We start from the raw sequence: 16,051 nt of genomic DNA, 5'->3' as shown, positions 1-16,051 counted from the left end.
AGCTGGCCCTCCACTGAAATACCTTTCAGAAACATCACACTTAAGAAGAATCACTCTAGAACTAGAATTTAATTATTTAATTTTTAAATCAATGGAATATCATTGACTTCAGAACTCTGTCGTTCAAGTCAAGCCCTAGGAAAAGACTAGAACTGCATTCCACATGGTGTGTCTGCTTACTATTAGACAGTATTTCAGCAAGCAACCTGCAAGCAACTCCAAAGTACCTTCTCCTTACCCTTATCAAAAAAGCAAAAAAAAAAAAAAATTGAAAATTTATCCACAGAACATCTAGGAATGCCTGGCAGAAAATGAACTTTGAAAACAGATCTAAGGCCCAAGTCCAACACTTTAGTATTTTTGTGTACCAATTTGGACTACAGAGACTTTAAGTATCAGTACCTTTACAGGATGGGAATTACAGCTGCCTGCCGCACTCTCCTTCCCAGCAGTATCAGCCAAAGCTCACTTTTCCAGTCTGTGATATCTGGTAAAAAATTGAATGGAAGGCCATGTCACTGCTCTGCAGATTTCTGAAACTGAAGTGTCTGCTTTTTTTTTTTTTTTTTGCCTACATAATGACTACAAGAACTCATACACTGTCTCTTCTGTAACAAGCATATCAGTTTTGAACTGAACCTCCTGGATGTAAAAACAACTTTCTTTTTGGAAATGTACAGACTAATGTCCTTTGCAGCTCATTGTGAAAACTAGTCAATACCAGAAAAACTCTAATGCTATATTCAGTTCTGAAAAAAAAAAAAAGCCACCTTTGTTTTTAATCAGTACACCTACAATATCCTTGCTGAAGAGAAATGGAGACTTTTAAGCTTCCACTGCACTCTTGAACTACAAGACCACCACCAAAGGCCTTTAATTTATTCATCTTACTAATTGCTCATCCACCACAAAAGTGATGTATAGGATTGATGTATTAAAGGAAATTAAGACAAAAACAGAGCTGCTATGGGAGTATTTAAAGGTAAAATCAGATTCCACAATGGAAGACAATCCCAAAAGCAGAAGTCCTAAGAAGTATTCCTGACAAAACTGGGAAATAGAAATTACAGCAACTTTTAGATTTGTATTGTCGATCTTGAATTTTATGTAACAATTAAAAACTACATTTATCCTAAAAAATGTATTTTTTTTACATAAGGCTTTAACTACATACTTTGGAACCTTTGATATGGTAGTAGGGCTTTTGATTTTAGTTTATTTCTCGTAATATGAAGGAATAAAATAAACTGGTTCTTTAGAATAATTCTAATAACATTTTGCATTAAGTATATTACTAAGTTTTCTTGTTTGGAAGTTAAGCTCTTTGGTTTACATAGGAAAGTATTGTATATTATAGAACAACAACATCAAGAATTTTTTTTAAGTAACAGTTCTGCCCCAACCAGACATGAACAAAAGCACAGGAAAATTGTATTTTAGGGCATTTAACAAATCCAAGTAATCTCCATGAAAACAATACAAGAGTTATATAGCAAAAATTCAGAACTCTGTCCCAGACTTTTGCACATATATGTGCATATTTGTTCATTCTATAAATCTTCTTTTCAAATATCTATCTTCAAATTTTTAAACTTTGAAAGACGTGGCAAATGTCCATGCATTGAATTCACACAAAAATGTTATTGATGTATTTGCAATATAAATTGAACGCGTCAGGACACAAGAAAAATATTTGGAAAACTTGTAGTAATTCTTACATCAAGAAAGCTGATAAAAGATGCAGCTTTACTTATTTTTAGCAAAGTGAAACCACTCAGACTGTTGCATTTAAATGAACAGCTCAGATTCTATGGGCTAGGGATTTCTTCATTTCCAGCAACAGCTTTTGGACAGTTCTTTTCATGACAGCAAAGACAAAAGCCTTCTCAAAAGTTGCAAACAAAACACAGTTTCTTTTCAGGTATAATAACACATATACAATATTTTAAGGTCAGGTGCAAGTGGGTGTAAATACTATTTATTAATTCTACAAGTTCAGTAAATCGACTGAACATTTATTTTCATTTTTTTTTTTCTTCATGGTAAGGAAAGTTAGTTCTCTTGGTAGAAAAAGCAGTAACAACTCAGTATGACTACCAGTACCTTCTCTATATTCAGTCCAAAAAAAAAAAATGATTACTGTGGACTACTGTGACTATGAGATACACAGTTGGCTTCACCCTTCGCATTAGCTTAGGTGTTCTATAAATCCTATCAATACATATAATCCTCAAACATATAAATGTTCGTATCTAGATTTTTCTCTTAAGAACGCGTTAAAAGTATGAAGAATATTTTTTATGCAAGTTTATCTTCCATTTAAAAGAAGTTGATGGAACTGATGGAAATCGATGTCTGGATACCTTGTCTGTTGACAGGTAACACTGCAGGACTCTGTTCCCAATGGTGCACACACCATAATTTAAATATATGAAGTGCAAGCCCCCAGTTTAAGTGTTTATTCTGAAGCTTAATTATAGTTTTCAATGAAACATTGACTGTCTACGGCTAATTATTTTACTAAATGCATAAAATCAATGCACTGTGTCAAAATGGTTACTTCTAACAATAAGTTTAAGTTCATGAAAAGAACAAAATATTAAAACTTAAACTTCACAGAATCACAGAATCTGGTTGGAAGAGACCTCCAAGATCATCTAGTCCAACCTCTGTCCTAACACTAACAAGTCCTACACTAAACCATATCACTAAGCTCTACATCTAAACGTCTTTTAAAGACCTCCAGGGACGGTGACTCAACCACTTCCCTGGGCAGTCCATTCCAATGCCTAACAACCCTTTCAGTAAAGACGTTCTTCCTAATATCCAACCTAAACCTCCCCTGGCGCAACTTTAGCCCATTCCCCCTCGTCCTGTCACCAGGCACGTGGGAGAATAGACCAACCCCCACCTCGCTACAGCCTCCTTTAAGGTAACTGTAGAGAGCGATGAGGTTGCCCCTGAGCCTCCTCTTCTCCAAGCTAAACCACCCCAACTCCCTCAGCCGCTCCTCATAAGACTTGTTCTCCAGACCCCTCACCAGCTTGGTCGCCCTTCTCTGGACTTGCTCGAGCACCTCCATGTCCTTCTTGTAGCGAGGGACCCAAAACTGAACACAGTACTCAAGGTGCGGCCTCACCAGAGCCGAGTACAGGGGGACAATCACCTCCTTAGACCTGCTGGCCACACTGCTGCTTATACAAGCCAGGATGCTGTTGGCCTTCTTGGCCACCTGAGCACACTGCTGGCTCATATTCAGCTGCCTATCAACCAGTACTCCCAGGTCCCTCTCGGCCAGGCAGCTTTCCAACCACTCATCTCCCAGCCTGTAGCGCTGCTTGGGGTTGTTGCGCCCCAGGTGCAGGACCCGGCACTTGGCCTTGTTGAACTTCATACAGTTGGCCTCAGCCCATCGGTCCAGCCTATCCAGATCTTCCTGCACAGCCTTCCTACCCTCGAGCAGATCAACACACGCACCTAACTTGGTGTCATCTGCAAACTTACTGAGGGTGCACTCGATCCCCTCATCCAGGTCATCGATAAAGATATTAAAGAGGACTGGCCCCAGCACTGAGCTCTGGGGGACTCCACTAGTAACCTGCCTCCAACTGGATTTGGCTCCATTCACCACAACTCTTTGGGCCCGGCCATCCAGCCAGTTTTTAACCCAATGAAGCGTACGCCAGTCCAAGCCATGAGCAGCCAGTTTCTTGAGGAGAATGTTGTGGGAAACGGTGTCAGACGTCTTACTGAAGTCAAGGTAGATCACATCCACAGCCTTCCCCTCATCCACCAAGTGCGTCACTTGGTCATAGAAGGAGATCAGGTTCGTCAAGCAGGACCTACCTTTCATAAACCCATGCTGACTGGACCTGATCGCCTGGTTGCCCTGCAAGTGCCGCGTGATGACCCTCAAGATAATCTGCTCCATGAGCTTCCCTGGCACTGAGGTCAAACTAACAGGCCTATAGTTCCCCGGGTCTACCCTCCGGATTTGCTACAGATTCCCTTCAATACAGCTGTCTTGAAGAAATTTTATGACAAAACAATTCAGGAAAGAAAAAAGTAAATGCTTGGGATTCAATATGTACATTGAGGATTTTAATTTAATGTTTGTTTTTTTTTTTTGTCTTAAATTCTAAAATTTACAAAAATAATTCAAACATACCAGGAAAAACAGAGAAGACAAACACACAAAGAAAAGAAGGAAACATCAGATAAAGAGCTTGAAAAGAAGCAGAATGTTTTGTTGTTGGTGGTTTTGTTTTAGAACCATGTAAATAATCACAACCAAACTGTTTCTTAACCAATCAAAACCAGAATAGGCAGCATATACTGCTGAAGTCATATTTCTGAAGTCACATTTCAGCTGTTACTTAACATTAGTGCTAAATTAATGCCTTCACAACCAAAACAATTCCTCTGAGAGCTAGATGGTCTTACTGAAATTTAGTAAAGAACAGAATGCAAAAATTCAGTGTATTTACTTTTTTTAATGTACAATTTTAAAGTACAATTCAATATAAAAGATACAAGAATATTTTAAATATTTTTAAATTAAACTGATTTTCTTCCTATGTCTTTTTTTTTTTTAACTTTAGTGACAAAAAAAGGACAGTTGTGCAGTATTTTCTGCTTCTTAATTACTAAAATGGAAACAAGAAAAAGACATACAATCTACACAAACTATGTGAATGTCTAAACAGAAAAAAGGACAAAAATACTGTGAAATTATTTGTAACAATTACTTTCTTCATAATTAAAATGTAATTAAATAGGAAATGTTTCACTTTGTTAATAAATTCAGTCAAAATTCTGTAGAAATAATTTAGATAGTATTCAAAAGCATTTAATTTGCAAAGAAAATCCTACTTATATTTACATACACACACACATTTCATATGTTTTTGGAAAGGTCTTTCAGTAAACTTTTTAAACTAAGCCATCTAAGTCAAACAACTAAGCTTAATTACAAAATTAAATCGTCTTAAAACATACAATCAACAAAAAAATTAGACAATTTAGTTACCAGCTTTAAGTAGCAGAAACTTGTATAGTACACAAGTCTTGAAGCACCTGTCCAGTATTTCGAAAGAAAAAAGTGACATTATACAAAAACAGCTACCCTGTTCTTCCAGAATCCAAGGCATACACAGCATGTTCATTTGTAATCTGCCTTAGATAACAAACCCTATGACTTGACAATTATTTATGTAAAAGGCACTTTTATTTTACCACTTGAGTATAACAAGACATTCTCGTTAAGATACTGCAAGATGTGGAACTAGATTTACAATACTGTTGAAAAAAATGTTCTTTTAAAGACACATTAATAACATTTTTTGCTTTAGTATTATGTTGTACTGTAGTCTTCTGTACCAAGTTAGAAACACCAGAGATTATATATTTTTAAACCTTTATCACTATGTCACGTACTGGAGGACAGCAAACACTAACACCCTTATTGTCCTCCACAATAACACATTCTAAATACTGGCAAACAAGACATCCAATTGAAGGCAAACTAAAACAAAAATAGCTTATGTTCTACTACAACATGCCAATCATACAACAGTTACTTTTCACAGTCAGAAGGGCTTGTGTTTTAGTTTAATATCTATTCCAATAACAAAATCAAGAACTTCTGTGCATCCGTAAAGTGTGTATCATATGCTTACGTAAGACTGAACCGTGCAACATTTGTTTATTTATTCTTTGTTAGACCACAAAGCTTTCATCAGCTGTTTGGGGACATAAAATCGTACTTCACAGCATATTTCATAGAGAAAGTGCATGCAAGTACACACAATGCAGACTATAGTCAGACAATAAACTAAAACATACGTGAGGCAGATGCACCTATAATATAAATAGGGATGCCACCCAGCCTCAGTAGTAGAGCTTTAAAGTCTCAGTAGAAAATCCTTGGCTAACAAGTTGCAACAGTTTAAAAAAAAAATAAAAAAAGTCTACAACTAATATGGCAAAATAGCCTAGTAAGTCTCACTGTTTGGGAGATGCTGGGAAGAGCCTTTTATTTAGTTAGCTTTTGACAGGAGGACACTATTAAGTTGAGGAGGTTAGGGAAAGACTATCTGACTTTTTAATGTAAAATTTCAAAGACGTATCCCCATTGAAATAACTACAAATTATGTTGGCTTCAATTGCTGGCAAATGACAGCAACCTTTCATTAATGGCAAAGAAGTTTAATGAATTTCATAATATTGATTTTAATGAAAGCAGAAAGCATAGAATTTATGAAAAGTAGATTTGATTTTTGACAACTTAACCTGTATCTCAATCTTAATGCTACTATAAATGAAAAAATAAGAAAAAATGTAACAAAAGATAATGACTACCTCTGTCCACTATAAACTAGTTCAATATTCTATTATACTTTGAACTTGGATTACCACTGGTCTATCATTAGTAGGTAAGAGGTGATCTGGTGAGAAAATCTTATTGCAATTCAGGCTGAATTAGCTCACACTACTAATACTTTGAAGACTACCTATAAGACTATTAACTATTATTAAATATCTGTAGTAAAATACTTTGTCAAAATTGAAAAAGTCATAATTTCTTAACTGTTTTATCTGGCATTTTGATAACTTTCCAATTACCACAATTTGGTACCCATGGACTACATTCAACTGCTTGTTATTAATCTGGACAGCCAAAGGAAAGCTAAAGCACCAAATAACCATTTGCTTATTTTATACTAATCACCCACATAGCCACCCCTAAACTAGATTCAAGGACATTGTTAAAGCAGAATGGGAAAATTAGATTACCTTTAAACATTAAGAACACTTAATTGTCAAGAAAAGCATGGAGTTCTTCATGTGTCAAGGCTACAAAATGTGAGTAATAGCAAAGAATGAATCATAGATAGGCTGCTAAGTGTATCAACCAATGATTATATGCAAGGTAATTATGATCTTGCTACAGAAGCTATTAAAAGACACTAGAGTTGATAATTAAATAGTATATTACAACCCTCTGAAGGACAACTTGTCAATATTAGTTAATTCAGGAAATAAAAACATCACTGTTTGAATGAGTCTTTTCATTTGTAAGCAGAAATAACTGATTTTTTCTATATAATATAAAAAACAGAAAAATATTCCTGTAAAACAGATTTACTCAACACTAATTTATAAGACAATTATAACACTAAATTTTAACCATATAAGATTATCTGAAAGCACAGATTGTATTAGTTGACATACTTTTGATGTATTAAATACAGGGGTTCTTCAAGACATGGTTAATCCAGGTGCTAGGAAGTCTTACAATCAAAACTAGTGTTTGTTTGTTTTTTAAGTTCTGTTCTTTATGCAGACTGAAATCATATATAAAACCTTTTCTCTATGAAGTACATACTGTTTACCATATAGGCGCCAATAGGAAGGTGAACATTTACTGCAAAGAAGCTTTTATCAGGCCTATTTATAAACAGGAAAGCAAAGTTCATACACCGTTCGGTTTGAAATAATTCTTACTCAGACTGTTCTAAAGACACTCAGAAGCCAATTGTCCTGTAAAAATTTGGCTAAATACTGTATTAGCTAGCCATCCAGTGTTCCCACGTAGCCCTAGTGATTCACAGAATCACAGAATCATAGAATATCCCGAGTTGGAAGGGACCCATAAGGATCATCAAGTCCAATTCCTGGCACCGCACAGGTCTGCCCAAAAGTTTAGACCATGTGACTAAGTGCACAGTCCAATCTCTTCTTAAATTCAGACAGGCTTGGTGCAGTGACTACTTCACTGGGGAGCCTGTTCCAGTGTGCAACCACCCTTCTCTGTGAAGAACCTCTTCCTGATGCCCAGCCTAAACTTCCCCTGCCTCAGCTTAACACCATTCCTGTGGGTCCTGTCACTGGTGTTTACAGAGACTAGGTCACCTGCCTCTCCACTCCCCCTCGTGAGGAAGTTGTAGACTGCGATGAGGTCCCCCCACAGCCTCCCCTTCTCCAGGCTCAACAGGCCAAGTGACCTCAGCTGCTCCTTTTAAGTCTTCCCCTCTAGGCCCTTCACCATCTTTGTCGCCCTCCTCTGGAGGCTCTCCAACAGCTTAATGTCCTTTTTGTACTGTGGTGCCCAAAACTGCACACAGTACTCGAGGTGAGGCCGGACCAGCGCAGAGTGGAGCGGGACAATCCCTTCCCTCGACCGACTAGCGATGCCGTGCTTGATGCACCCCAGGATACGGTTGGCCCTCCTGGCTGCCAGGGCACACTGCTGGCTCATATTCAACTTGCTGTCAACCACAACCCCCAGATCCCTCTCTGCGGGGCTGCTCTCCAGCATCTCGTCGCCCAGTCTGTACGTATAGCCAGGGTTGCCCCGTCCCAGGTGCAGGACCCGACACTTGCTTTTGTTAAACTTCATGTGGTTGGTGATCACCCAGCTCTCCAATCTGTCCAGATCTCTCTGCTAGGCCTTTCCACCCTCAACCAAGTCCACAACTCCTCCAAGTTCGGTATCGTCGGCAAATTTGCTCAAAACACCTTCTAGTCTTACATCCATATCATTTATAAAAACATTGAAGAGGACTGGCCCTAAAATGAAGCCTTAAGGGACACCACTAGTGACCATCCGCCAGCCAGATGTGCCTCCATTTACCACAACCCTTTGAGCCCTGCCTGTCAGCCAATTGCTCACCCATCGTATGATGTTTTTGATGATTCACACATATGATGATTCACACTGCAAAATGTAAACACTTTCAGAACAACAAGATGGAATTGTTTGCTCTCGAGATAATGAAGCTTTAATTAGATTATTTTAAAAAAAAAAAAGAGTCATAAGTTTTTGCAAATTGAATGTAAGTTTGCAATGCAAGTTATACATCTATGAGCATCTTACTGAGAACAAGAACATTTACTCAGGAACAGGTGAAGCAAATAAAAAACCACAAAGATTCCTCCTCCCACCTCTAAGTTCATGCCACACACTAATAAATAGCATTTCTCACACTTAAAACAATCACAGTTGGTCACTATAATTTACTAAATCTAGGCAGGAAACAGTAGGTTAACTATTATAAAATGCAATCTTTTCAGCAATGCAAATGTTACTGTGATGATACAACTCTCTACACTGACTTTACACCATATACAGAGTCAAATTCAAGGTTGTTGGCCCAGCATCCAATCCTTTACAGATGCTTTTAAGCTACTGATCTCCTTAATAATACAGTTTCCAAGAAATATAAAGTAGCTGACCAAATGTGGTAGACAAACTGGAGTCTCATTAAAGAAACAAAACAGAATTCAGAATTCATTAACTACATATCACAGACTCAAAATTAAAATAAAAGTCTTGACATGGGACAACTATTTTCGTAGTCATATTCTGACGAAAAGATATAGAAGAAAGCTTAATTTTGTTTCTTAACTACTAAAAGGCACACATCGACTCCACAGGGAAGGACTTTAAGGTTTGTCACCAACTCAGTAGGTTATAAACAAAAAGCAAACAGTACAATCACAAAACTTTAGTGTTCAAATGTGTAAGATAGTTCATTTTAAGATGATCCTATATTAATCTTCTAATAACTTCACGAAGTAGCTATTTAATGAATTACCTGAAGCGGTAATTCCAGTCTCATTTTCATTAGGCTTAGATGACTGCAGCAAGAACCAAGGCAACCACCCACAACCACTCAGTAGAGAGTAAAAGGATTCTAAGTAGTACACAAGAATTCAGATGGAGTGGAACAAGTGCAAGTCTAACAGTTTAACATAGATGATAATAATATGTTTGCAATTTTAAACTAAAGTCTCAAAGATTCTACCTACTTCAGTTGCATTAATCTGTCTCATCAGCCAGCACTACTTGCTTGCTACATAGCTGTGATTAAGAAAAGTTTATTCCAATCCACATCTTAATTTCTTTAAATAACAGAGCAAACACTGAGGTAATTTAGCTCAAAAGTTGTGATGATTCAACCACCTACCACCTAAAGCAGGTAGTTTCCCAAAAAGACCAAAACTGTAAAAGTAAGAGAAATTATCTACGTAGATAAAAGTGATAACATTCAAGTTATCAGTTAACTTTCCCCAAAATGAGAAATGTATTTATTAATTAGGCCTTCAGTACATTTCACTACAGTAGTTATCAACATAGCTTCCAAACAGAGATCCATTGGCATACTGCTATAAAGTCTAAATGAATCCTCAGTAATTACCACTGGCCAAGACAAAGTGACATAAACCTTCAACACACCAAAGACTTAACTGATCAAAACAGGATGAGTCAACCAGAGAAGGTAGGACATTTTCAGACCTCTGTAACCACTCCAAAGTACTTAATTAGGATAAATCTATTCAGTATTTGCAGTGTAACATATGGAAAATTTGTCACAGTAAAGTTTGATTTCAATCTGAAGTATAATTAATAAAAATTGTATCCACTACTCAGAAATTATGTCTTTTGGTGCTTTAAGATTTTCCCAATTACAGTTACAGAAATCTAAACATTATACTGCAATGGATTCTGAAGTTAAACTTTTGAGTTTCCTGAATTTAATTTCTCTGAAGAACCTTTCACCACTGATACACTGATCTCTCTTGTTGCTAATCAACTGAGCATGATTTTTAACCATCATCATAAAAAGAAAATAAATGTGTCAAACTATCAATAGTTATAAATGAAAGGTTTCTTCATGGTATATTGTATGTTCAATACAAAACAAATACCACAGCTTGCATTACTTCCCAGACTTTGCAAGCCTGTAATTCTGGTGAGTGGGACAGTAGATCAGTGGCAGATGCCTGGTGCTCCCTCTGCCCTAGGAGTTTGTGATTTAGATTATAAATCCTGTTTTGCTTCTTCAAGGGCAATGAGGCCAAAAATCAGGCCCATGAGACAGTCACAATACTTGCAATTTTGCACTAATATACTGACAAAAAATCAGATATTGGATTCAAGGGCACTTTTTTTTTTTTTTTGCTATAAGTACACAAAGATTCTTCACATACAAAACTGGATAGTACTAACTAGATGCTGAAATGATCTTAATTTTAGTTGTGATTTGGCAGCTCTGATATCAACACAGAATTTCAAGAAGAAAGATAGATTTCAAATAGAAAGATACAGAAATAGAAATGTAATAGAAAAATATAAGTTTCTGTAATAGAAACATACATGTTTGTGAAATGGCACAGATCAATTGCTGAAATTACTTTTGGATCTCTTACAAACTTCAGTTCTATTTCAACTTCAGTTTCAAGTTTAGTAACTCTGCAGGTCGAGCAGGGACTTTAAATACTTTAATCTCGCATTTGCTGCTAAAATTTGTCAAGTTCTTAGACAAAATTAAACAATCTACATAGAAAATATAGACTGGTTCAGAAGGATACGCAGACAAGCAGCAGTGGAGGGGAGGGGCACACAGAAAAGAGGGCTCTTCTACATAGTCATCATTACTGTATCTTCCCCTCTCTTCAGAGATATTCAAAAATTACATTACAAAGGTTTTCTATAGTAGTTCTTCTATAGCAGTTCTGCTGTCAATGTAAGATCTCAAGTATAGAAAGACTTCATCGCTCCTTTAAATGCAGCAACTTTCTACAGTTATTTTCCATCAGTCATCTAATAAAACAGTAGGAGATTTTTTAGTTTAATCAACAATAGATTAAGAATACAACATTAATACTGCCAGAAAGACTTTCCTTTTTAATTCTCTGCATATAAAGGAAACAAATAGTTTTCCTATTTTAAGCAGTTTTTAACAGCTTCTGAAAGTCTCCAATGGGACTCTCTTAATAGCAAGCTTCTTCAAATGGCTGTGCACCTATAGTCCATTCTTTATAAACATGCAGCATCTGCCCCAGGGGATTAAAACTTCTAACCTAATTTTTGAAGTGATGTGAGACAACAATACACTAAGAGAACTTTACCATCATGTGGGAATTAGTCTGGATACAACTTACTCTGCAAAACAGATGCTGTTCAGACCATGGTTTTGGTATACGCTTTTAACTAGAATCTTACTTTTGTCTTAAGAGTTACCCCTCGTTCTCTTGCTTTTGTAGGCTGCTTTTCGGAGTGGAAGCTCTGTCGCAAAAACTGTCTCCTCACAGCCAAGTAAAGCTAACTGTTACCCTGTAAGCATTAAAAAACACTTTTTTTATAATTACTAAAGAACGCTTTTAGGAGTATATCTAGACAGTGTTACAAATCAACAAATGGGGATCAAAATTACACATGAAGAAAACACACTATGTCATGCTTTTATAAAAACATACTAAATATACATATTTTAAGACCATAAAACAACTTTGTAAGAAAATAGAGAATTTAATGATTTTTGATCTTTCCATGTATGTACATCATAAAAAATGAGAAAAAGAATTAAAGCTAAAATTTTACTTCTATACTGAACTTCATCACTGCTAAATATATGAATGCATGTTTGGTGGTTTTTTTTTTTTTTGGTTTTGAAAACTTATTTCAACCTTTAAGAAACAAGTGAATGTAAATTCATAAAATCAGCCATCATAACAGTAAAGTTCTGTGTATCAAATTAAACATATGGACATACATGCTCAATTCTAAATTAAAACTGCACCTTATCCTGTACATGCATGCATGTAAGAGAGAGAACATGAGCAAGAGACCACATGCCTGTGCATCTAAGAGGGAGGCAGACTATACAGGGCTGCTTACTAAAAATATTCTCCAAGCTACATAGATGTAAAAGAAAAGGTGCATTACCAATACATATTGAAACTGCAAAATTTTAAACACAGCATGCTGTCACTAAAAACTACGCACAAGTATGCATTAATATCCTCTGTGAAACCAAACAAAAATATCGGCAAATTCATGATCATTTCTGACTTTGTATAAGCATTTTCATTCATGCTGCTTGTACAGAAAACATTTAAGATGGAACAGAGAAGTACTATAAACGTAACTATATACTAAATAGATAAGTACTATACATATGTATTTGTAAAAAATATAACTTTGAAACAAGAACCAAGCCCAAGATATTGAGCTTTCAATATACCGAGGATTTCTTCTGAGTTGTAACTTATTTCTTAAAGTCATCAATAAAATACCATGAAGCTCCTCTACACTATATCAATTCCACAAGAGCAGGCTCTTAAATTAAAAACCTACTGCCTTGCTATTTTCATTTAGTCAACTTTTTTAAACCAGGTGGAGGGCGTAGGGAGAGACTATTGTTCTAGCTCCTATTTATTCACACAAACTGGTCATACTATCTCAAAAACTCAACAGACATTAGATTATGTAGGATTTTGGTTTTTTAAAAAGAAAAAACTTTTTCCTCTCTTAAATGCAACAAAAGGACCAACATTTCACAGTAAAATCTAAAATAACAAATGTAAAAGCAGTCTTGCCTTTACTGATGTTGCAGTCCATACTCCATGCAAGTGAAAAATAATACAATGCTATAAGCATGAGGATCTAATTCATACTGAAAACATATGAAAGGTTCTCGCTAGCCAAACAGCAGTGGACTATAAATGCAGATAGGCAAAATCAGAGTTAATGAAAACAAAATGTCTTTCAGATAAAAACACAGAAAATTTAACTGCATGCACCTTACAAAACAAGGTGACCTAAATCAGAGTTACACATTAAGATATTTTAAATGGTACTTATCTGTGGTAAGTACTTAAAACTAACAACAAATACATGTAATATAAAAATAAATGCAATGTTAATTTACAATTTCAGGCCTTTTTTTGTACAGAAGAACACATTAACTTCCTTAAGTGAACAGTTCCTTTGAAATGGGGATGTGTTAGCTAATTGATTTTTCAATCTCAATCTCTTTGCTCCTCTGCTAGTATTCAAGCATTAAAAATATTTCTGAAACTGATGCAGGTACAATAGCAAATAAAACCTTTATGTGCCTGAAATTCTTGCCAATTTAGCTCCTTTTTAAGTGTCTTACAAATTATTACAAATGATTCTCTGATCTTGGGATTTGTTGAATATTTTTCAGAAATGAGCTAAAAATAAGTCAGTGTTAAAAAGTAAGGTTGCCAGCTCTTTCATGGTCCCAGAAAACGAAGAGGAAGTTGGCAGGATCAGCTCAGCTCCACTGTGCTCCTGAAAAATATAAAATACCAGTGTCCACTGGATCATTGGGTCCTTTGCACTCTAGTACTATTTATGAAAAAGATTTTGGTGATGACGATCGTAATGGTTCTTTAATATGGAGTAGGACAGATTTGTCACTAGGTGTGATCTTTCCTTTTAGGGCTTCATGCCCTAAATATGTATTATTTATAAATTGGGCGAAAGCAGTGCTTTGCAAAATAATAAGCATACTAGGACCTCACTTTTGGTTATTATTACCTAGATAAAGATAAACAGTTAGGAAAAAATGAATTTTATTAAAATTAAGAAGTCAAGACTGTATATACCTGTTTTATTCCTTCTTTATTTACTGAAAGTGACATTCTGAGTGTTAATCTCACATATACACTAGAAATATCTAATTGAAACAAAGGTTGAGAGCCTCCAAAAGGATCATAAAAATTCTCCCCTCACAATGCAATCAATAGTATAATTCTTTTGCTAGAGGCAAATATAAGCTTAATAAAAACACAAAGCACTGGCATCTCACTATTAATATCTAGATGTGTTAACTAAACCAGGACTTCCAAAACATCCATGGAAAAGTTAGAGATGACATCTGTAGAAGTCCTGCTGGACAAGTCCTCTCACAACTGGAATCAAAACTGAAACCGTATCTGTTACACAAGTCAAAAAAACTTTGCCAAAAATTTTTAGCTTAGAAAAAATGGCCTTACAACAACAAAAAAAATATAGGTTAGGGTTATAGGTTAGGGTAATAAATGCTTATTACTCTGTACCTGTTCAGCTACTGTCAAAGCAACAAAACTGCTCCTGCATGCAGAAGCATACAGATTCAATAAATTTTGTAATTAACCACCTTCCTAGCAAACTCCATTAGTCTTCTATTTACTCAAAACTGGCCAAATTTTGTTGTGACCTAAGAAATTTACCTAAACTCAAACAGGTTAGTTTTTTAAAAAGTAACTAGAATCTATAAAAATAGTTATCTATGTTACTAGGTAACACAGTGATTGCTATGTAACTTAACAGAGTGCCTATTAAAAGCAAAAAGATCATTGAGAAAATAAATATAGTTTGCATACATACCTCACTACTCAATAAGACGTATAATATATCCTGTTAAGATGCTCAACTGCAACATAAATTTAAAACCTGGACTACAGCATTACCCCGATCAACAGTGAAAAGCAGATACATATACCAAGCAAAAGGAAAAATCACCTTAGCTACTGATATTGAACTTCATATTGAAACAGCCTCAATTTCCATACCAGCACTAAAATACTCATGTATAATTATCTTAAGATTCTAATTTGATTTTAAATTAAGTTTTACTATTGCAAGAACATGTGCCACACTTCAGTTCAGTCTACAAAAAAAAGTGTTAATCCAACCCCTCTCATCACAGTGCACCAACACAGATACAACAACATGAATTTCTAAATATGCAAAATAAGTTCCACAGCTTGCATATTCTTCTGCAATTCCTTTTTCAGTATCTGTCATGGGAATGCCAACAGGTAGATAACAGAAATGTTAATTAGAGGCTGTAAACCTAATTCCCAATACACTGTGCAAATTCTTGTTTACCAACTGCAAACAGATGCTTTAGCAGAATAAGAAGTTACATTGCATATAACAGGTTCTTTACTTAAATTCATGAAAATGATTCAATGTAAAGGAAAAAGGACTAACCATAAACCCAAAAGATTTAAGAAACAGGTCATCTTCTAATTTCATTCTATTGGGTAATTATAGCATTATAATAGGCAACAGCTCACTTCGATTTTGATTTTTCCAACTTCCACAAGCATCGTACTGGGTGAAATCTTCACCCCCCACTCAATAACAAAATATCAAGACAGCTAGAATTTTACCCTATAAAATAGTCTTGGCACTGTTTAATAGCTTGAGTAGGGTAAAGATAAGTACAAATAACTCTATGAATGCTCT

General features: G+C 35.6%; 1 protein-coding gene across 11 annotated transcripts in view; it reads right to left on the bottom strand.

The window, feature by feature from the left end:
- The window catches only part of NOVA1 (NOVA alternative splicing regulator 1), a 156,888-nt gene that overhangs the window by 102,222 nt on the left and 38,615 nt on the right, over positions 1 to 16,051 (bottom strand). For 3 of the 11 annotated variants that reach the window (XM_083838495.1, XM_083838496.1, XM_083838498.1), the window contains one exon: positions 403 to 487. The exons of 6 other annotated variants lie outside the window; for them this stretch is intronic. Coding sequence is in view for 2 of the 5 variants with exons in the window: in XM_083838493.1 (XP_083694619.1) it covers positions 2,696 to 3,931 (1,236 nt within the window). In the remaining 3 variants the exon portion in view is untranslated. 2 more of the 11 variants (XM_083838493.1, XM_083838494.1) reach the window with 1 other exon arrangement.

The sequence above is a fragment of the Anser anser genome (genome assembly GCF_964211835.1).
Source record: "Anser anser genome assembly, chromosome: 5".
NCBI classification, from domain to species: Eukaryota; Metazoa; Chordata; class Aves; order Anseriformes; family Anatidae; genus Anser; species Anser anser.
This window is presented reverse-complemented; position numbering and strand designations above follow the sequence as displayed.